Source organism: Sminthopsis crassicaudata, chromosome 4 (genome assembly GCF_048593235.1).
Source record: "Sminthopsis crassicaudata isolate SCR6 chromosome 4, ASM4859323v1, whole genome shotgun sequence".
Taxonomy (NCBI): domain Eukaryota; kingdom Metazoa; phylum Chordata; class Mammalia; order Dasyuromorphia; family Dasyuridae; genus Sminthopsis; species Sminthopsis crassicaudata.
Genome location: NC_133620.1, coordinates 133501778 through 133524732, shown reverse-complemented (window position 1 = coordinate 133524732; position 22955 = coordinate 133501778). Strand labels below are relative to the sequence as shown.

At 32.1% G+C, this 22955-nt stretch overlaps 1 protein-coding gene across 11 annotated transcripts in view; it reads left to right on the top strand.

Moving 5' to 3' along the window:
- Positions 1-22955, top strand: part of TULP4 (TUB like protein 4) — a 196817-nt gene that overhangs the window by 112642 nt on the left and 61220 nt on the right. For all 11 annotated transcript variants that reach the window (XM_074309420.1, XM_074309422.1, XM_074309423.1 and 8 more), the window contains 3 exons: positions 14570-14750; positions 18070-18204; positions 21845-22011. In XM_074309420.1, coding sequence (XP_074165521.1) covers positions 14570-14750; positions 18070-18204; positions 21845-22011 — 483 coding nt within the window. The remainder of the gene's footprint in view (positions 1-14569; positions 14751-18069; positions 18205-21844; positions 22012-22955) is intronic.

Here is a 22955-nt window from a genome sequence, read left to right as displayed (position 1 = left end):
CACTGAGTATCATCTGTCACAGTAATTCCATCACCATTCTCAATGCCTTTCCTAGTCTAATAGTGGAAATTATAACTGAAGGCAGTACCTCTGATGTGGTTCTGTCCTGAGCTAAATAGAATGAACTATCACTTACCTCATTCTGGACACTTAATGCAGTTTAAAATTGTACTTACTTTTTAAGGAGTGGTTGTCATCTCACAATGTTGTCTCTTCATGGCTCCTCATTTTTATTTTATTTGTGAAACTAAATTTTCAAATGTAAATGCAAGACAGATCAGTTGAGTCTATTTAGACTTGTAAAAGATTCTTTTTTTTATTCAATTAAAGAGGGTTGATGTCAGATTAGAGCAAATAGAAGTTACTTTTTGAAAAATTCACCTGAAATGCAGAGAAATATATTAAGACTCTAACTCTTTTATTTTTATTCCTTATACTTATATTGAATATTCAGTATTATTTTTTAAAATATTGCATGTTAATACATTTGCTTATGATCCTTAGTTACTGTTTTCTTATAGATGGAGAAATGAATAGATGAAAAAGTATTTATTAACTGCTTATTATGTATCAAATGCTCTGAAGGACTGGAAATATAAATACAAAAACTAAATAGTTCCTTTCCTTAAGGATAAAACAACCACTGATATGGAGTAATGGTCAGAGAAGGGAAGATCTAGGTAGACAGTGGGATCGTGACTAATAGTACTTTCTTTCTGGAGCCAGTGGTAGTATTGATTTTATTATAACTTTCTGTAGTTACTGTGCTGATATTAATGTCTTTGAAAGTTTTAGATGTTATTCAAAATAGCCGAGAAAAAAACACGGTGGAGTTCTTTTATGAATATAAGAAAAAAATGAGTGTACAGTGATTTATTACTCTTGACCCAAAACAGTTAAAATCACTTTACAGGAAATAGACACAGGTACAATGCTTGTATTCATATGTAAAGGAATAGGAGTTATACAAATGACAGTTAAAAACCCATTTTGAAAAAAAATTTTTTTTTAGACTTGGAAAGATCTCAAGTTTGGTCACCTCGTCCAACCTTCTAACCAAGGTATGAATCCCTTTTGTGACTTTTTCAATAAGTACATTCAGCCCTTAAATGATAAGGAATTCATTATTTCAAAAGAAAGCTTATTCTTTTTTTGAATTACTCTTATTATTACAATGATTTTTTCCTTACATTTATCTGAAATCTGCCAATTTAGTTGCCTTCCCAGTACATTCTCCAAAAAGTCTTTCTTCTGAGATTATCTCCAATTTATTCTGTTTGTCTATCATTTGTTCATAGATGTTAACATGTCTTCTCTTCCATTAGATTGTGAGCTCATAGAAGGAGAGTTTTAGGCTTTCTTTATCCCCTGCACTTAGCAGAGTGTCTTAGCACATATTAAAAATTTAGTAAGTGCTGTTTAACTTGATATGACATCTTTTCATTCTAATTTTCTCCTTTGGAACAAAGAGGAAAAAGTTTAATGAATCCCTTACATTTGATAACCAACCCTTTATTATTTAGATAGTTATCTTCTCCTCTCTGATTTATCTAAGCAAAATTCCATCAGTCAAGGGAAAGGTTGGAACGAATACTGAAAATTAATACAGGATACATAAGAATTTCCTTTTGCCCTGCCTAATTAGCATTATATAAATTTTGAAGTTAATTTTTAGGTGTTTGGGGATTTTTTTTGTTTTTGAGTGTGCGTGCTACTTCTATTGAGGTATGAAACAACTTCAATAACACAATTGTAAACAACTAGAATTTTTTTTTCTTTTCTCACAAAGTAATTTTTTCTTTTCTCTCTCCTTCATTTACATATACACATGCAATTGGGCACATATATATATACAATATAAAGTATAAAGGAACATCAAATATTCAAGTCATTTTGCTGAAATTGTAGGGTTTTTTTTTAAAGCATTATGGGGACTCGATTATCTGTAGATCTTCATATTGAAATTGAATGTACAGATTGTAGACTATTTCAGGAAAATTAAATACAAAAACATCTTAAATCATCTCTTTCTTAAAATTAATATTCCCTTCATTCTACTAATTTTAGGAAAAAATTATGAGAAATTCCTAAAGCATATGATTTGCTATTATGTTTAAGTATATATTGCTAGACAATCTTTTGAATCCAAATCCATTGATATTTCGTTTAACTTTCAGTTGTCCAAAATAGATTTATCTTGATTAATATAATGACATTGTGGCAAAGTTTCTAACCCAGAACCTTTACTTGAATGCTAATATTTGGCCAGATGGCTGAATTACATAAACAGAGCTTTCACAGCTTCTCATGCAATTTTCTGGAATTGGATACTGCGATTTTGACAAGGTACCTGTACTCAACATTTAATTTCCTAGGTGAGGAGGAAGCGAAATTTGTACTGTTTTACACATTTGTGTTATTGCCAAAGTAAATAAAATGGTCACCTTCATGTCACCACTACATCTTGATAACTCTTTGTCATTTAGAAGAGTTCTAATCACTTGGAAATTTTTAAATTTTATTTTTAGTTCTGTTATAGAAGAAATGTTGCTAGCAGAAATAATGGCATTTTCATATTATTTAGAATAATAAAGTTTTAGATCTGGATGGAACTTTGGAGGTAATTTGGTTCAATTTCTTTACTTTACAACTGAACAAATTGAAGTCCAGAAAGATAAAGTGATTTGTCTCATACCATGTTAATGGCATGATCAAGGTTAGAGCTCAGGGCTTTTGACTTCCAGTCTAGACTTCTACCCAGAGGATATGTCTCTTGAATAAGGTTGAACTATTGTTTTGAATAGAAAAAAACAAAATACATTCTTGATTTTCACTTGAAAGAAGTGAGAATGAACTAACAGTTGATCCTTAGAGAAGGACCAAAAGTTGTTTAATACCGAATTACCTATGAAATAGGTATATAATCACCTTCTTTGAAGAGCTCTAAAAATAGGATACATTCTCATCTTAAAGTAAATTTAAATTTAATCCATCTTACAGATAAAAGATGACTTCCAAAATATCCCTTCACAGTCAAAGATTCAGTCATTATGATTTTGATATTTCTTTATTATAGTCATTTGAAGTCAACTTCCATACCTGTCATTTTTACTTCAGATTTTGAGAAGCAAAAATTTAGTAAGTCCTTTCTAACTTATTCTAAGCACTGGTGACACAAAGATAAATATGAAACAGTCCTCCCCTTCAAGAAGTTTATACTATACAGGGGAGGTAATGTATACATAAATAAGTATATATAAAATAAAATGTAAACTGGTGGGAGGACATTAGTCATTGAATCAGGAAAGACTTCATGTATAAGGAACTGCTCTGGTAAAATTTTGAAAGAAACAAGAGATTCTTTTTTAAAAATAAAAATATTTATTTTAGTGTCTTATGCAGAAAAGTCTCCATTCATAAAATGATAGTACAATTCGCTGAATAATGTGCAAATGCACATTTTTTAAAAAAAAGACTTTTGAAACAAAAATTATTATACTGTTCTTGGATATGCTTCATGAATATGATTAAGGAGCTATTTCAATGCATAAATGTTATTTCAACTTAGAAATTTTATGCCTGAACACAAACATCTTTCATGATATTTATTGAATTTTATATAATTTAAAATTAATAATAGAGTTTAATGAGAAAAACATGTCAATATTCTAAAATATTATGCCTGGCACACATCATGGCACATATCTGTGATCCCTGCTACAGGGAAGGTTAATCATTTGAGTTTGGGAGTTCTTAATTAATAAGACTAAGTCTACCATTAATATAGCCAACCACTAGGTGAGGGTGCTATCAGGCCACTGAAGGAGAGGCAAATTGACCCAAATTGGAAATGAAGCAGGTCAAAATGTCTGTGTTGATCACTAAGGGGATTGGCATCATAAATAGCCACTTCATCTCCAGCCTGAGTTGAGATAAAGAAACCCATCCAGTTTTACTTCCAATCTCACAAATTAGTATTTCCAGAATTATTTTGCTAAAATGTTAATCAGTAATTTGCTAAAGTCACTTTTTCTTTTTTAAACTGATAAGATTTCATCCTTCTAATTTAGAACAATCTATGAACAATATGAATTACCCAGACATTTATCTTTCTTAACAATACTTGAAACATCATTCTAAAGCAGTAGAAAAAGTGATCTTCTTGAAATTTAATTATATGCCTTTTTTTGCTTCATTATTTTAAAAAGACAAAAGTTCATGACTTATCACAACCTATTCTTGTAGGTACTACTTCATCTCTCTTTTTCCATTCCTCTCCAGGAATAAGCTGCCTAGTTTAATATATCTATCTCCTCTATTTGGACATTTTTATTCTTGACCTCTTTAATAACATAGCTTCCATTTTTACCACTTTTTAAAAATTTTCTTGGCAAGAGCAATCATTTCCACATGGCCAAATTTCAATCCAGTCTGGCAGATATCCATTTTCTTCAGACTTCAGCATTAAATACTGATGATAACTGTTTACTATTCTATATTTACTCTTTTGTTTTGTGACTCTGAAAAAAATCTTACTACTTTCCATTCTCCCTGCCTACCATCTACCATGTCTTTAATGAGAGGTTACAAATATTCATCCTTTGCGAGGCTAAATTATCTCTTACCCTTCATAATATCTATTGTCTACTAAATCTTACTTTTAATCTAAATCCTAACTCCTGTTTTGGAGTATTGCTTTAGAATAATGATCCACTCTCTTCAGAACTTCTCTAATAGAATGTCCTTTCACCATTTCAAAATCCAAATGACTAAGAAAAAACTTATTTACATTCTCAGAAAGCCTACTTTGTTGTATTATAATTATGGTCACCAATGTCATGATCATGATTCTATAGAATCTAAAAAAAGAAGTGATTCAAAGAGACAAAAGTTAGGTGGGAGTATAAATCAGATATGGTCAAGAACCCTTTTGAATATATGAAAATGAAATATCAGTTGTGTGTGAAGAACCTCAGGGAGCCACTTTGGAGAAATAAATTGGAAGAATAGAAAACCCTATATTTAAGACATGAAAAGAAATATACTACTGTTGATTTGAGCAAGAGACTGATGTGGTTACACCTGTACTTTTAAGGGAATAACTTTAAGAGAATCACTTAGCAACTATCTGAAGGATAGTTTGGAAAGGGGAGATAATATTAAAAGATAGGAGTAGTAGGAGTGGGAGCCTTGAGGCGGGAGATCAGTTAGGAGTCTTGCAGTTGTCCAGATGAGAAGTAATGAGGGCCTAGCTTAGCTAGGTTTTTGGCCAAATTAGGAGAGAGAGAAGAGTATTTTATACAAGAGAAACTGTGGAAGTAGAATTAGTATGGTTTATCAATTTTTTTGTATATTTGAAGTTAAGAAGAATTTGAAGAGTCAGGATAACATAGATTATGAAGCTATGTGAATGTAAGGATAATAGTGCCCTTAACAGAAGGAAAACAAAAAAAGGCAATAGAGAAGTTTGGGAAGGGGGTTGAATTTATTGGGAAAGATAACGTGTTCAATTTTGGATACATTGGGTTCAGGATTCCTTTTAAAAAGGTCATCCTGTTTGAAATATTTATTAAGCAGTTGGAGAGTTTCATTTGGAATCCAGAGGAAAAAAATTGATCTGTAATCTCATATGTCCTTTTAGAAATTGTTTCATCAACTGTGAGATTTTAAAAATTCGTCTTTTTGACCTCCCAGAAAAATTCTGATATTTAGTTGTATGATAGTTTGGGTTATATGTGTGTGGTTTTTGTTTTTACTTTTGTTTTTTTTTGTTTGTTTGTTTTTTGGCAGATGTTTGTTTCTTGGTGGCTCTGTACTGTTTAATGCAAAATATACACAGCTAATCTTGATATTAACACCTGAGTTTTAAATTAAGGTTCTTTAAATCCCATCAGGAAATATTTTAAAAATAATTTTAAGACTCAGATATTCAGAGAATTTCACTATAATATCAGAGAAGTGTGAATGTCAATTGCCAAAATAACCTAGTAGCAATTGGCAATGTGTTGTTTTGTTTTAAGGTTTCAAGGAAGTCAGTGAGGAAATTACAACTTGCTTACAAATTAACAACAACACCTCTAATTCTGCTGTAGCTAGAATAAGCATTTGAGCATTTACAATAATATCTATTTTGATAATGGGAAATTCCCACTACAATAATTTTTCAAATGTTCATATGAATAAGTATTTTGAGATTTTGTGGTTCTGTTTAATCTGTAATGGTGGTATTTGTGCTGGCTCTTAAAATTATAATCCACAAAAAATGTCATGGAGTAAGAAATATTGAATTGAAGATGACTCAGGATGTTGAACCTTGATCATTATCTTCAACATAGAGAAGAGCTAATCCAATTCCAATTGATCAATGATGGACAGAATCAGCTACACCCAGAAAAGGAACATTGGGAAATGAGTGTAAATTTAGCATTTTTTGGTTTTCTCCCTAGATTATTTTTACCTTCCGAATCCAATTCTTGCAACAACAACAACAACTAAATTTGGTTCTGCACATATATATTGTACCTAGGATATACTATAACATATTTAATATCTATGGGAATGCCTGCCATCTAGGGGAGGGAGTGGAGGGAAGGAGGGGGAAAATTCGGAACAGAAGGGAGTACAAGGGATAATGTTGTAAAAAATTACCTAATCATATGTACTGTCAAAAAATGTAATTATAAAATTAATTTAAAAAAATAAAAATAAATTTGAATTTAAAAAAAGAACATTGATAATGGTATAAAATAAATTTGAAGATACAGAGGAAATCACTCAACTCATATTAACTGAACATATACAGCGCAGAGTAATATATTAGGTGATTTTTATCTATACGGAAGAATAAATACAGTTTTTGTCTCAGGAATCTAAAAGGAAAGATGGAACACAAAGTACTTCTAATCAAAATAAATTTATAAAACCAGTGCAAAAGTTGAGAATTTTGTAGTAGGTTTGAAAGTTGATTAGGTTAATGAGAAAGTATTCCTCATAGAAAATGGACACAAGTTTTGACTTATATAAAATGAAAGCAAAGAAGTCATTACTATTTATGTAAAAAACATTGGGCAAGAGCCTAGAGTGTTGAAAAGTAGGGAAGAGTTAATGAACACTAAAAAAGAAATAAAACAGAGTAGAGCTGAAAGTAGACAACACTAACTTAGGACAATGAAAGTTAGGAAAAGAAGTAGTTGACTATAAATTGAAATGAATCACAGAATATCAGCGTTGGGAGAACCCTCAGAGTCCATCTTGTCCAATGTATACTTGAACAAGGATTCCGTTATAGCATTTGTATACTCAGCTAGCCCCTTCTTTTTTTGTTTTTCTTTATTCATTCATTTATTTATTTTTTATTTTTTAATTACAAGATATATGCATGGGTAATTTTTCAGCATTGGCAATTGCAAAACCTTTTGTTCCAATTTTCCCCTTCTTTCCCCCTCTACTCCTCCCCCAGATGGCAAGTAGACCAATACATGTTAAATATGTTAAAGTATAAATTAAATACAATATATGTATACATGTCCATACAGTTATTTTGCTGCAGAAAAAGAATCGGACTTCAAAATAGTGTACAATTAACCTGTGAAGGAAATCAAAAATGCAAGCAGACAAAAATAGAGGGAATTCTATGTAGTGGTTCATACCCATTTCCTAGAGTTTTTTCGCTGGGTGTTGCTGGTTCAATTCATTACTGCTCTATTCGAACTGATTTGGTTCATCTCATTGTTGAAGAGAGCCACATCCATCAGAATTGATCATCATATAGTATTGTTGTTGAAATATATAGTGATCTCCTGGTCCTGCTCATTTCACTCAGCATCAGTTCATGTAAGTCTCTCCAGGCCTTTCTGAAATCATCCTGTTGGTCATTTCTTACAGAACAATAATATTCCATAATATTCATATGCCATAATTTATTCAGCCATTCTCCAATTCATGGGCATCCACTCAGTTTCCAGTTTCTGGCCACTACAAAGAGGGCTGCCACAAATATTCTTGCACATACAGGTCCCTTTCCCTTCTTTAAGATCTCTTTGGGATATAAGCCCAGTAGTAACACTGCTGGATCAAGGGTATGCACAGTTAGATAACTTTTTGAGCATAGTTGCAAATCGCTCTCCAGAATGGCTGGATGTATTCACAATTCCACCAATAATGTATCAGTGTCCCAGTTTTCCCACATCCCTTCCAACATTCCACATTATCTTTCCCTGTCATTCTAGCCAATCTGACAGGTGTGTAATGGTATCTCAGAGTTGTCTTAATTTGGATTTCTCTGATTAATAATGATTTCTCTGATTAATAATAATATGTCAGCCAGCCCTTTTTGAAGATCTCTAATGACCAGGACTAAACTATCTTTATATACAATCCATTCTATTTTTGGATGCCTCTACTTGTTAAGGAAGCACTTATATTAAACCTAAGATTTCTTATTTGCAACCTTTAATCATTGCTCCTAGTTCTTTTCTTGGCATCCAGGCAGAACAAACCCAAATCCTTTTTTTGGGGAGCTCTTTAAGTATTTAATTAACTAACTTTTTAGCACACATTGCTTTATGAATCATGTGGTAGAGGACAAATCAGAGCAAAAGGGGGAAGCCATGGGAGAGATAAAAAATAGAAAAAAAGAAGTGAACATAGCATGTGTTGATTTACATACAGTCTCCTTAGTTCTTTTTCTGGATGCAGATGGCATTTTCTATCCAAAGTCTATTGGGATTGCTTTGGATCACTGAATCAAGTCTTTCATAGTTGATCATTGTACATTCTTGCTGTTATTGTGTACAATGTATTTCTGGTTCTGCTTGTTTCTCTCAGCATCAATTCATGTAAATGTTTTCAGGCCTTTCTAAAATCAGCCTGTTCATCATTTTTAATAGAACAATAATTCCATTACCTTCATGTACTACAACTTGTTAGACCATTCCCAACTGATGGGCATCTACTCATTTTCTAATTCTTTGCTACCACAAAAAAAAAAAAAAAAAAAGTTGCTACAAACATTTTTGCACACGTGTGTCCTTTTCTGTCCTTTATGATTTCTTTAGGAGACAGACCTAGTAATGTTACTTCTGAATCAAAGGGTATGCACAGTTTTATAACCCTTTAGCCCTTCAAGTTCTTCATCATAACTTTTGTGTCTTCTCTAGATTTTCTGTGCTCCAGGTTGGCCATCCCTTCTGTCTTCTACCTTGTAATCAGTACTATTCAAGCCACTCTCTATATTTAACAAAAGAGTAAGACTTAGTCACAAGTTGAATATAGACTGAACTGATGTTTAGTCTTGGCAGCAGATAGTTTACTTTGTCAGTCAGCCAGTCAACATTTATTAAATGCCTATTATGTACCAGGTACTGTGTTAAGTGCTGGGGATGTGATAAGAAGCAAATGCAGTCTCAACCTTTGAGGAGATCTCAGTCTAATAGAAAGAAAACAAGCAAACAAATATGCATAAAGTATATACTGGAAGTAATTAAGAGAAGGAAGACATTAGAGTTAAGAGAGGTTGAGAAAACTTTTCCCTAGATTATATTAGGTAACATTTTGTTGTTAGTACTCTCAGTCAGTAAACAAACACTTATTAAGCAAACACATATGTACCAACAAGTTATTTGTAAGATAAATAGGAAATAATTTCAAAAACAAGTGTAAAGTTAGGAAGGAGTGAAAAAGACTTCCTTCTTTCCTTGAAAATCAGAGTGAAAGGGAAAAATCATAGGAGAGATAAAAAACAGATCACATATTTATTTGATTATTAGTTTTATAAAGGTAAGGGAGGTTTGGTATAGTTGGGCAAATTCCATCCAGAATTGTACTTTGAAGAATGGGCAGGACTTGGATAATGAAAAAGTGAGAGAAAGAATAAACAGAAGTTGGAGTGTATGAAAGTAATATTCACAAGACATTGGGGTCAGCCCTATTACAACAGAGGTCATGTTAGATAGAGATGGAAAATAAGGTTAAATAAGAAAAACTGGGAGTAGAAAATGAAAAACCTTAGATCCAGGCAGGTGAGATTGAATGATGTAGAAACTAGGGAGTCATTGAAGATATTTAAAAGAAGGGCAAGACAAAAGTCAGACAGCTAAGTGCATTGGTGGATAGAATACTGGTCATGGAGTCAGGAACGCCTGAGTTCAGACCTGGTCTTGGACACTTATTATCTGTGTGATCAGGAAAGTTATTTAACCTCTGATTGCCTTAATTCATTAGAGAAGGAAGTGGCAAAGCACTCCAATATTTTTCCCAAGAAAATCCCATGGATAGTATTGGTATGCTTTGGTCTGTGGGCTCAGGGCTCAGGAAGAATCAAACACAGTTTGTATAACAGAACAACAAAAACAAGGATAAAAACTGTAAATTAGGAAAATTAGTTTACTAGTAAAATGTAGGAAAACATACAAATGAAATTTTGAAGGAAAGATTCAGAGAACTTTTGACCAAGATGAATGGGTAATGAGGATAGTGGTGAGTTAAGTTTTTTCCTAAATAGGAAAGTGAAGAGAGAAAAATGGATTTTTGTTGCCTCTTTCCATTCCTCCAACTACTTAGTGGTTGTGTGAATCACTCTGGTATAACTTACTTGTTTCACCTATAATATAGAGAGAATTCTTTATTTGCTTAAAGACAGAATTTTTTAATGTTCCTTCTAAAATCTCTTCTATGAAATTCTTGTAACATTTGAGAAATAAATCACTGATTCAAGTGACAGAATGGCACTCCACGTGCATCCTTAGAAATGCAGATTTAAGAGTCATCAGTAAAGAGGCTGATAAAATAAATAATGCAGTTAGGAGAAAAATCAGAGAAGAAATTACTGAATGAATCTTGAAAATTAAAAGGTGGAAGGAGGAAGAGGATATCCAGCAAAGAAATCAAAAGAACAGAGAAAAGAAGGCTTCTGTAGATTCAAAGAAAACTTAATTATTGACACTGTTTAGGATAAATTGTTAAGGTTATAATGAAGAACATCACTGGAAAGATAAATTTTATCAGTGATTAAGGACCTTATGTGATAAGCTTTTCTAAAAAGTTCTTTTCCTAGATATACACTATCAATGGATAGTTGTAAGAAATGTTTTTTGTTCCGTTGATAGTTTAAATAATCTGCTGTTCATTTTTGTCAGTTTATTCAACTCAAAATGGTTAGATTTGAAGAGAACAAAAATTCTGGAAATAGTAGAAAACTTGAATTTAGACTTAATGACAACCAGTTATCTTTTAAATTATACCTGCCATTCCCAAGTACCTTTTATACCTTATTTGCAAAGTTTCTTATATTTCTAATGTTTTTGTCTATCTTATATTTCTTCTACCCTTAACTTTGATACTCAAGTATGTTAGAATAAGAAAAACAAATTGAAATATATAATACTTGGTTTCCTTCAAGATTTGGCTCAAAATGTAGAAGTATTTTCCCATTCTTCTTTTTTTAGTGCTCTTATGATTGCTTTGTATTTATAGATATTTTATCCTTATTTACCTATATATTCATTTTCTCGTCAATGAAGAATATTTTTGGCTTTTTCTTTTATATCTCCAGAGCCTGGCATATAGGAGGGTGCTTAATGCACATTTAATAGAGATTTGAAAACGGACTTTTTGGCATTTTTTTAGTCCAGGAGGATAAATATTCTTTTGTAGCCCTGAGAACAATTTTGTTTATCAAGTCTATGTATCAAAAGGAGAACTTGAGTTATGTCTGGGAGTTTTTAAAAGGGACTCAAAATTTTTTATAGAGCAAAAAGAGGTAGAAGTAAGAACACAGCATTCTCGGTCTTACCTCAAACTTTAATGTGTTCAAATTTGGAACTAAGCCCAAAAGGCTATCAAATTGTGCAAACTATTTGATCTAGTAGTGTCACTACTGGGTCTATATCCCAAAGATATCATAAAAGACAGAAAAGGATCCACATGTGCAAAAACATTTGTGGCATTTTTTTGTAGTGCCAAGGAACTGGAAATTGAGTGGATGCCCATCAATTGGGAAATGGCTGAATAAATTATGGTATATGAACATAATGGAATATTATTCTATAAAAAATAATGAGCAGGCTGGTTTCAGAAAAGCATGGAAAAACTTAATACCAATAGATGCTGAGTGAAGTGAGCAGAATCAGGAGAATATTGGACATAGCAATATTGTGGCATGGTCAATTGTTTTGTACTTAACTCTGTTCTCAGCAGTGTGGTGATCACAATTCCAATAGACTTGAGATGGAAGATACCATCCATTTCTAGGAAAGAACCATAGAGAGGGAATGTGAATTGAAGCATAGTATTTTCACCTTTTGTTTTGTCTGTTTGCTTTTTCTTTCTCGTGAATTTTTTTCCATTTGGTCTGATGTTTCTTGCACAACATGACAAAGATAGAAATATGTTTAAAAGGATTGTACAAGCATAATTTGTATTAGATTGTCTGCTGTGTTGAGGAGGGAGGAAAATTTGGAACACAAAATCTTAGAAAAATGAATGTTGAAAACCATTTTTACATGTATATTTGGAAAAATAAAATACTATTGAGGGGGGGGAACTTAATATGCTCAGCTGGAAAGAATGAAATGTGGCTGTACTCAGCACTTTATGACTGATAGGAAGTTGTAAAAGTAAATTTACTCTTTGCATTTCAAAATACAGAATGAGAAATAAATTTTTGAATATTGACAATGTGGGGATTTGTTTTGCTTATCTCTGTATTTTAACAAAGCTATTGTTTTTCCTCCCCCCCCCCTTTTTTTTTTTAGTGGAGGGGAAGTAGAAGGGAGATAAATTAATGTCTGTTTAATTGAAAAAATAAAATAAAAAAAATCACCACCATGAGTGTTTTTAAAAATTGTTGGGGCAGCTACGTGGCGCAGTGGATAGAGCACCAGTCCTGAAGTCAGGAAAACCTGAGTTCAGATTTTATCTCAGACACTTAACACTTCCTGGCTGTGTAACCCTGGGCAAGTAACTTAATCCCAATTGCCTCAACCCCCCCTCCCAAATTGTTATTTTACACATGGTTTTCTTGTGTGTGTGTGTGTGTGTGTGTGTGTGTGTGTGTGTGTATGAAAACTATTCATGAGACAACATAATTATCTGTAGACACACACGCATACACATCCAACTCTGATTGCTGCTCCAAATTAATTTTCTTGTGCTATTTTTAACTTTTCTGTATAGTCCATTAGATTCTAAATTGTTGAAAGTTCAAATTTATTTCTTCAAGCATGAATACTAAGACTATATCACTAGAAATTCTATTACTGTCCATAGTAGAAGGGACCACACCATACCAAGGGCTAGTTTGTATTTTTACCAATTTCATGGGACAAAATGGACAATAATTTCATTATCTAGTTGTCAAACTTATAGTAATGATCTATCCATGTTTAATTATTCTAGTTCTCAGCAGGCTCAATCTGTCACTGGGATTGTACACAAAGTTCTGTAAGTTTGCTAGAATTTATGCTTCACTAATAATAGCCTTCAAAATTTCAGCATCTCATGATCCATATAGGCATTAAAAGGAAAGTTCACATGGCTTAATAAAAAGTCATTTATGGACAAAGAATATTTTAAACCTTGAATACAAAGAGAACTTTTTTTCAGACTTTATATATTAGCTCTGAACATTTGTGTATCACAGTTGAAGATCAAATTCCTTTGCTATGTATTCTTGAGCCTTTGAATTCTTTCATGTATTGCTCTGGGTCCCCTCTGAAGTAGTATTGCCTCTTAATGAAGTGAATTTCTTATTATGTGCCTGGAACATAATACTTAATAGATATTTGTTGACTTATTATTTGAAGTAATTTTTCTGCCCCTGGCTTTCATCACATCCCCAAACGTAAATTTCTAATTTTCTTTGCACAATTGCCAGATCAACTTCCTTTGCTATTTCTTTCAGTCTTTTACTCTCCAATCATTCCTGCTCTCCCATCTTTTAACATGCACAGAACTTTTCTATCTTGGAAAACACCTTTTGTCTCTTTTTTATCCTATCTAGTTGCATATCTACTTCTTTCTTTTTACTGACTAACTTTAAGAGTATTTGCTGCCTTATTTTTTCCTTGTTACTTGTAATGACACTGAAACAAAGCCTATTTTCAGTTTTTTATCTTTAAAAATATGTAGATTATACTCAGAGAAATATTTTGTAAACTTATGTTACTAAACCATGCCTAGAGATAGTGTGGCATAGTAAATATATTGATAGACTTTCTGTAAAGAATGCTTAAATTCAAATCTCAACACAATATTATCTTACTCCAAAATGGTTATAAAGATCTACTGATATAATGTATGTAAAACTATTATTATTTTCCTCATTTTACAAGTGAGAAATAGACCTAGAGAGATTAAATGATTTACCCAGCTCACTCTGTAATAGTTGTGAAATTTAAATCTGGGGCTTTTGATTCCATTTCCAGCACTTAAACCATTTACTGTATTTCCTCAAACATTCTGATGCTTTGCCAAATGAGCTATACTCATTTATACTTGAGCTGAGACAGTTACATTTGCTAGAAGTTCCCTTTCTCCTCCTTCAGTAACTATTTAGTAATTTTGTTTTCAGGTACTATTTGGCACTGCTGATGGGCAAGTGATTGTTATGGACTGCCATGGCAGGATGTTGGCCCATGTTCTCCTTCATGAGTCAGATGGAATCCTGAGCATGTCCTGGAACTATCCCAGTTTCCTGGTAGAAGATAGCAGTGAAAGTGACACAGATTCTGATGACTATTCCCCACCTCAAGGTAGAAGCTGATTTCATTTTCTTTATTATTTTTTAAAGTAAATACATGCCTACAATTGATAGTAACTTTAAAATATTTCAGCTGACCTGGAAAAACTTATAGAATCAAACCCTCCAAAAAGAAGTCCCCAGATTTTTATCCTTGGTTTCTCTTTTCTGTCTCTGACTCAGATTCCTGGCCTAGTTGATTAGTCTCCCTTAGTATAAATTCCCCTGACTATATAATGAGGATTGTGAAATATTTCAGTGATCTTTGTAAGGCTTAGCTGGTTAATAGATGTAAAGAGGTCAATGAAGAAATTATCTATTAATATAGCAAATGATTTGATAGATTAAAATCCCTATTGGTTTTAAGATCAGTAACTTAAATCTCATCAGGAACGATTAGTTTTGCTTACACTTAAAGACAGTTCTATCATTACAACAAGATATATGTGTGTGTGTCCTGTCACTTTGTTATTATTACTTATAAGAGTTATTAAGATTTATCCATTTAAGAAGAGAATCTAGCTCTTCTCTATAATTACTATTATAATAGTTTTTGCCTGGAACAAAGAATTTTTCCCTTATTGTTTTTTCTATGTTACTGACAAGTGCTACATTTTTAAGTAAGACTAAACTGTATAAGTAGGCTTTAGAAAATATTCTTTAGTCTTTATTACCACAACTCTTTTTTAAAGGACAGATATCTAGGGAAATAAGAGTAGGGATGATATTTTGAGAAGATGAGAACAAAGACATTTCAAAACATCAACATATTGGTAGGTCTTTTCTAACTCTCTATTTCTGTGCAGATCATCCATTATTGATAAATATCTTGAGTACATCTCTTTCTTGGTGCTGCCAAAATATTAAGGTGCAAATGAATTTATGCCACCTCCTTTCTTTTAAGCTGCCTCCTCAACATCTAATATGCTTACTGTTCTTGTGCTGTTTTTTTTTTTTTCATATACCTATGGAAGAAAACATTGTCATAAATTCACTCTCAGACATATTAGGATTTTAATGTAATACTTCCATCTGGTGTGTTTGTGTTTAAAAAAAGACTGTAGGGAGCGGTTGATGTATTTTTGCATGTAAATATATCAGTAAATACTTTACTGATATCAGTGAATTTTGCTATTCTCAAGGGTACACATCTTTAAAAATCTAAATCTAGTATATTCTTAAGGAATAAGATTAAGAAATGAGTAGTAATGTCTAATGTAACTATGAGTAGGGTATTTTTGGAAGATGTCTTCTAACATCTCTCTTGGAATTAGGAAAATAAAATGTTAATATGTGATACTTTGTCCTGGACATTCAGCACATTTCTTAATTCCTTTGATGTAGGTAGAGGAAAGAATAGTACATAGAATTTGGAGCTAAAAGTAAAATTAAAGATAATTAAGTCCAGTGTCCTCAAAGTACATAGAAGTTAAAGTACTTATTTACAATTAAAGTAATAATGGGATAATTAGCAGATCTCATTTTCATGACTCTTAACCAGTGGTGTTTGTGACATACAATGCCACAAATGATTTCCATTTTACAGTTTGTTGAAAGACTTATGCAAAGGTGACCCAAAATGATTTATGTTCATCAAATTGTAGAAGAAGTTCAGTAATAAATCTAAAAGGATTTTAAACTGTTGCTCTTATTGAATTACTCAATTCATTCTCAAAAGCATTGGAGTATGTTAAAAAAAAAAAAAAAGCAGAATAAACAACAGAGTCTTGGCATCATGGGGTAGTGCGTTTAAAAGAATAATATAATGTAATCAAAACATCTTTAAAGTGCCACAAAGAACAGTAGTTAATACTTTTATAGATCCCTGAATCATCTCTGAGTGGGTGAATTCTATGTAGGCCTTCTTATAGCTAGTTCACAATGAATATGGTCTGTTGGATTAAGCTTTATGAGTATGTTAGAAACTGTTAATGGTTATATCCCTGACTCATACAACCATGTAGGAGGGCTTTAATGATTTTTCTAAACACATGAACAACATTTCTTTTAAATCATCATTTACATATTCTGGGATTAAATCATCCTTCAAATCTGTTTGTAGCCCCTGTGAGTATTTGAAACTATTTTACCCCCTCTGACAGTCTTACACGAAGCATCATGTTTTGGGCTAGGAACCAATGTCTTGGGATCCAAGTGTAGTTCTATTTATAATCTATATGTCATATGTTGAAAATCATTAGAGAAATAATGGCTACAGCTGCTGCTATATAGGCTAATATCTAGTAAATTAATCATTATGTTAAAGTTATAAGACAACTTTCATACAGAATGATTAAATAAATTATTTATCTTGGTTCTGTTGTCTTTCTTATATTAAAGGATTGAAATAATCACTTTTTTCATTTAATTAGAAACAGAGATATCATAAAGTAGGCTTTTTTGAATTCTCAGACCCTTCCTGATGCCTAAGAATTCTCTTTATTTCTTAAAGTCAAAATATATAATTTGAGAAATTAATATGAAAGTGAGAGATTTCCAGAATAATGAAGGCAATATATTTCAATTCGTATGTGGAGAGTTACAGCTTCTTTGTGGTCATGGGATTGAAATAGCTGTAGGTAAGCATTTCAGTTGGAGCCCTCCTGTGTAGTAGTTAGCTTGTTTCTTGTATTTGTGCTTTTGATGCCATTCTGATATTCTCACTTTCTTCCTTTGGGGGAACAGTCCTAACAAGAATAAAAAAAATTTTCTTCATGGGAGAAACTATACATTATAAAACTATTTCTTGTTAATATGAGGTTCTTAAATTTTCATAATTTCTAAGAAGTTCTTTGTATAAATTCTTTGGGTTTTGCTTACAAAAATGCAATATTATTTTGAGATTCCCCTGGGCTTCTGAAATAGTCCTCTATATTTTATGCCAAAAGGACTTATATTACTAAAGTCCTTAGTGTTGCCTGTGCTCCAAAAGCTAGGTACTTGAGGAGACTATAAAACCTCTCCAGGAGTTTGAATGTAGACTGGCAGATATCTAATTCAAGGCTTTTATCTAGAAAAGCTTCTAAGTTGAATTGGTTTTAGGGTTAGTAGAAATAAGAGCAGCTTTCCTCTCTCTAAGCAACCCTAACATATCTCATTATATCACCTCCTTTTCCCTTGCAGTTTAGTTTTTAGTGAAAGGCAGTATGCATTTATACTAAATGAGGAATGCCAAAATATATTAAACTTGCCTCATAAAAACAGCTTGAGTCAGAGCTCATTCTAAGATTCTAATTTTTTCTGTGGATCCATACTAAATTATAGCACTGTGAATTTGGATTTGTGTCATATAATCGTCACCTTTTCCTTACTCTGTACTCTTTTTCCTGTAGATGGTCCAGCAGCATATCCCATACCGGTGCAGAATATCAAACCACTGCTTACTGTCAGTTTCACGTCGGGAGACATTAGCTTAATGAGCAACTATGATGATTTGTCTCCTACTGTCATCCGCTCGGGGTTGAAAGGTACAAAAGAATGAACTTACCTCCATTATTGTATTACCCACACACCTCACAAATCACGTATATGCTTACTTTCCTAAAAGTGTCTTAGATCCAATATTTATTGATTCCTGTCATTTGGTGTTACTTGTTTGTTTTTTTTTTCCTTAAGCTAAATAAATATCATAATGAATTAGTAATGGTTTCATTTTCTAGAAATGTTTCTGATAATCAGATATTAATGTCATTCATTCCTCCTCTCATCTAATGAAAGAATATTAAAATATTCGTCTCTTGAGTGTACAAATCTTTTTCTCTTTTTCTGTACCTGGCTTACTTGTATTTGTACCAGCACTTGGCACTGGCTTGTCATTGCTTTATAACTACAAATAGTAAGGAACATACGATTTTTTAAATCAAATGCAAAAATGAGAAATGTATTGTAGCTCACATATAAGCCTGCATTCTTCTTTATTAACAATCTACTCATTATATAAGGAGAAAACCTGACACAGAAGCCTCTGAGAGGTCATTTAATCTTAGTAAATTACAGCTCTGTATTTCAGCCTTTTTGGACTTTGGTCCATTTAGGAACTTTTCTATAATACCAAATCTTTTTCACAACTTCTCTGTTAGTTCACGTTACTGTCCTGTGGGAGAAAATCGTTTTCTTTTCGGTTTTCTTCTTTTTTAAAAATAGTATTTTATTTCCCCAAATACTTGTAAAGATAGTTTTTAATATTCATTTACGTAGAACTTAGAATTTTTAATTTTAGAATTAATTTTTAATAAATTACTTGGTAATTTTAAGGTTATAGTTGATGTTTTTAAAAGGGAAAAAAATGATGCTATTATAAAGTAGCCTTGAAATGCTTGTGGAAATTTTATTTTGTTTATCTATTACCAGACTATCACTGATGAGAAAGTAGTGTAGCCCTCGAAAATAAACTTTTAAAATATACTATTGCTTCAAGAATAAATCAGTCACAAAAATATTTCAGTTAAAATATTTTTCATTTTGAGATTTGTTACTACTGGAAGTACACTGCATGATCTTTGGAAGATAATTCTTTCTGTTTAATGGGAGGGTATAACTACATGATACTCTCAATGGGGTGAAGGAATGTTAAAAATATTGTGTACCTGTCCTCAGCCTCAATTGTCTCTGGAAAATCAAGATCCATATTAGATTTTGATAGAGGCTAGAACCATACATGTCCTTTCTTAGCTTGTTGTCATGTAGTTGTGTTCTTAACTCCTTACACTGTAATATTACAGTTTGTTACAAATATTACTGTCTTTCTTCTTTGGCAGAAATACATCACAGCATCTTTTAACAATTAAAAAAAAACAACTTAATAAACTCTGTTGATCAGTAAACACTTAAAAAGCACTGTACCAAGTTCTTGGCACACAAAAGTGAAAGAAAAAAAAAACTTTATTTTAGCATCACTCTTAGATATCTCATTCCAGTGTAAAACTTATTTTTGAAGAATTCTTTATTTGATAATAAACTCCTAAAATCCAGAAAGAGATCAATAAATATTTTTACCATGGTAGACCTATTATCCTTTATCTTTCTCTTTGATAAGCTCAATACTACATATTTTCTTTTCAGTGGAAAGGATGGAAGTAGAAATGGTATACAAATGATCATCTCTGGTCAACTCATAATATAGTATATTAAAGGATAATTTAAGTTCATTTTCTCTTCTCATAAATTTAATTTTAAAATGTTTTAGTAATCACTAATAATATATGTCTAGCCTTCACCACAGCACTTCATACATGGTAGGTAATTGGTTGGTCAGTACATGTTGAGCTCAGTCGATTTGAGGTTCTCCACAGAAATCCAGGGTCTGAATTTTGTCCAGGTTTGGCAGTGCTGAGTAGAACGTACTACTTGTGTTTTATACTTGTATTTTCCCAAGATTATTATGTATATCATGCTCCATTATTTTCCTTATTTGTTTACATACCTTGGGTCTCTTGTATATTTTGTTTTTTGCTCTATTTTAAAATAACAGCTTTTTTCCAGTTCATTTTTTTCTCTTTGCACTGGTGTCTGGCTAATTTCATTAAACCTCATTTGAACTGTCATGGATATATGGAACTATATTAAGTGCTTAAATAAAAATAAAGATAATTTTATTGATTATGCTGTCATTTTCTTTCAGGAAATTACAATTCTAAGCTAGATGCCATTTAAGGATTAAGAAAGAAAATAATAAATAACAATAGTTTGCAAAGTGCTTTACAATCATTTCATATTTGAGCCTCACAACAACACTATGAAGTGGGTGCTGTAAATAATGTTCCCATTTTTCAGATGAAAAAGTTGATTTTTGATTAATTGATTTGCCCATAGTAATACAGCTCATAGAAATCAGAGAAACCCAGATTATCCTATCTCTAAGTTTGGTATGTGGCTGTTATTGCTGCTTCAGCCTTTCCTGTAGACAAAGCTACCTTAAAACATTTTTCCAGATAAATAACAAATATGAATTTCATATCAGTCTTTGTTTCTGAATTTTCTCAACTGTTACAATTTATTAGTCACTTAGCAAACATTTATTAATCATCTACTATGTATCAGACACTGTGCTAAGCACTGAATTACAAAAATGACAATATATTTGTTACTAAAATCACAGCTAGCTACTGAGACCTTTTTTCAGTCTAGAATTAGCTGCATACTTAACATTCTTTTGCAAATGTTTTGTGAAAAATTTAAACATTTAGTCCAGGGCCAGATCTTTTACAACATGGCTTATGTGGCCATAGGTTAATACAAAATTATTAATAGTTGTACTTTTATTTATTTATTTATTTTTAGCATTGAACTCCTCCTGCTTTACAAATAGCCATTGGGGCCATATTTTGCCTTGTTCATTGATGACTATGTCACATGAATTAGAATTTCCACAAATTGGCAGGTCTGCTATAACTTAAGATGGTAGAGAGTTGCCTTGGACCCAGAGAGATTAAGTGATTATGCACATGATCAAACATAGTGGCCCTATGTCTACTATACCATTCCTTTTCGTAGCCCATTCTTATGTGGTATTAATTATGACTTCTAAATGTCTCTCTTAAAAAGGTGAGAAAATTATTCTGTAACCTCTATAATTCACAATGTGTCTTGCTATTTTCTAATTATTGTCAAAGTCCCTATCTAAAAAATATAATGGAGCTCCTGAAACATACTACTGAAAGATAAAGAACCACAGTGACATAGACTAACTATGTTAAATCAGATTTTTGCCCTTTATAGTTATTTTTTCAGAGGTATAATTTAACATAGAGTCTCCATATTGACTAAAAGATATTTTGCACAGGATTCTAATATTAATGAAAATTATCTCGAGTATATGATTGATAAAATCATGATCTTTCTTCTTTCACTCTTCCCTCTTTTCTTCCACACATTTTCTTTTGTCTTTCCTTTCTCCCTTCCTTCTTTCCTTCATTGCCTTCTCCTTTATTCCCCTTCTTTCTTCTCCTCTTTCATCCTCTTTTCCTTCCTCTTCTTTTTCTCCTCCCCCCATTTCCTCCATAGATTCTTCATTTTAAAAAAAATACTTATAACTCTTTTTTGTATGCAAGTTCAGGGTGAATCAATTTTCTGTTCTTGATTCAATTGTATATGTTTTTGTGATTTCAGAAGTGGTTGTCCAGTGGTGCACACAGGGAGATTTGCTTGCAGTAGCTGGTATGGAGAAACAGAATCAACTAGTTGAAATTGCCAATGGAACCTTTCTGAAGAGTGCTCTGGTCAAATTTTATAATGTTCGTGGAGAACACATCTTCACTCTGGATACGCCTGTGCAAGTAAGGAAATGTATAACAAGAGGATGCTGTTGTCAATGCCATTGTCTTCCAATTATTTGTCATAGTAGAAAAAATAAGCCTACAAAATGTCTCACAACTGTATAGTGTTTTATGATTAATAAAATTTAACTCTATAAATATCAGTTGGTAGATTACCTACATTATGACATATCTTATATGTAATTTCTTTTTTTCTTTAGAAAAATTCTAGAAAAATCAGTTCACTCCTTTACCTGTCACATTCTGGTTTCCATTTCACCACTGTGCTGAAATTGTTTTTCCTAAGGGTCTTAATGACTTTCTTACTTCAAAATCCAAAGTGTTTTTTTTTTAAGTTCTTATTTATTAGTTGACTTTTTTTACAGCATCTAATCTTTTTGTCTACCCTTTTCCATCTTTAAATTTATCCTTCCTCAATTCAGTAACATTATAATCTTATAGTTTTCTTCCAAATTTTCTTGCCTGTTTCTTGTCTTATTTTTTAGCTATTCATTTTTCTCACACTACATAAATTTGGGGGTCTTTCATTTAATCCTCTTATTTTTCTGTGTTTTTTCTCTCTTTTAGGGTAAATTCATCAACTCTTCTATTGTCATTTATCATATCTAAGTAGGTGACTCCAAATTTTTTCTCTAAATTTCCTTCTTTTCTTTAGAATGCCAGTTCCATATGTCCAACTTCCTAGTGGGCATCACCACTTAGATGCCCAATTATACTTGTAAATCTGTTCAAAAGATTTGCCCTCCCCCAAACCTTTGTTTCTGTTTGTGTCAACACCATCCTTCACAACTATCTTCTAACATGTCTCATGTTACCCCAGAGTCATTTTTTGATCTTTTCATTCTTTCTCTATCCAATTATTTGTCTACCTAATTATTTGTCAAATAATGTAGATTTTGCCTGTCAATATCTTTCTCATCATTTCTTTCATTTTTTATACCAGA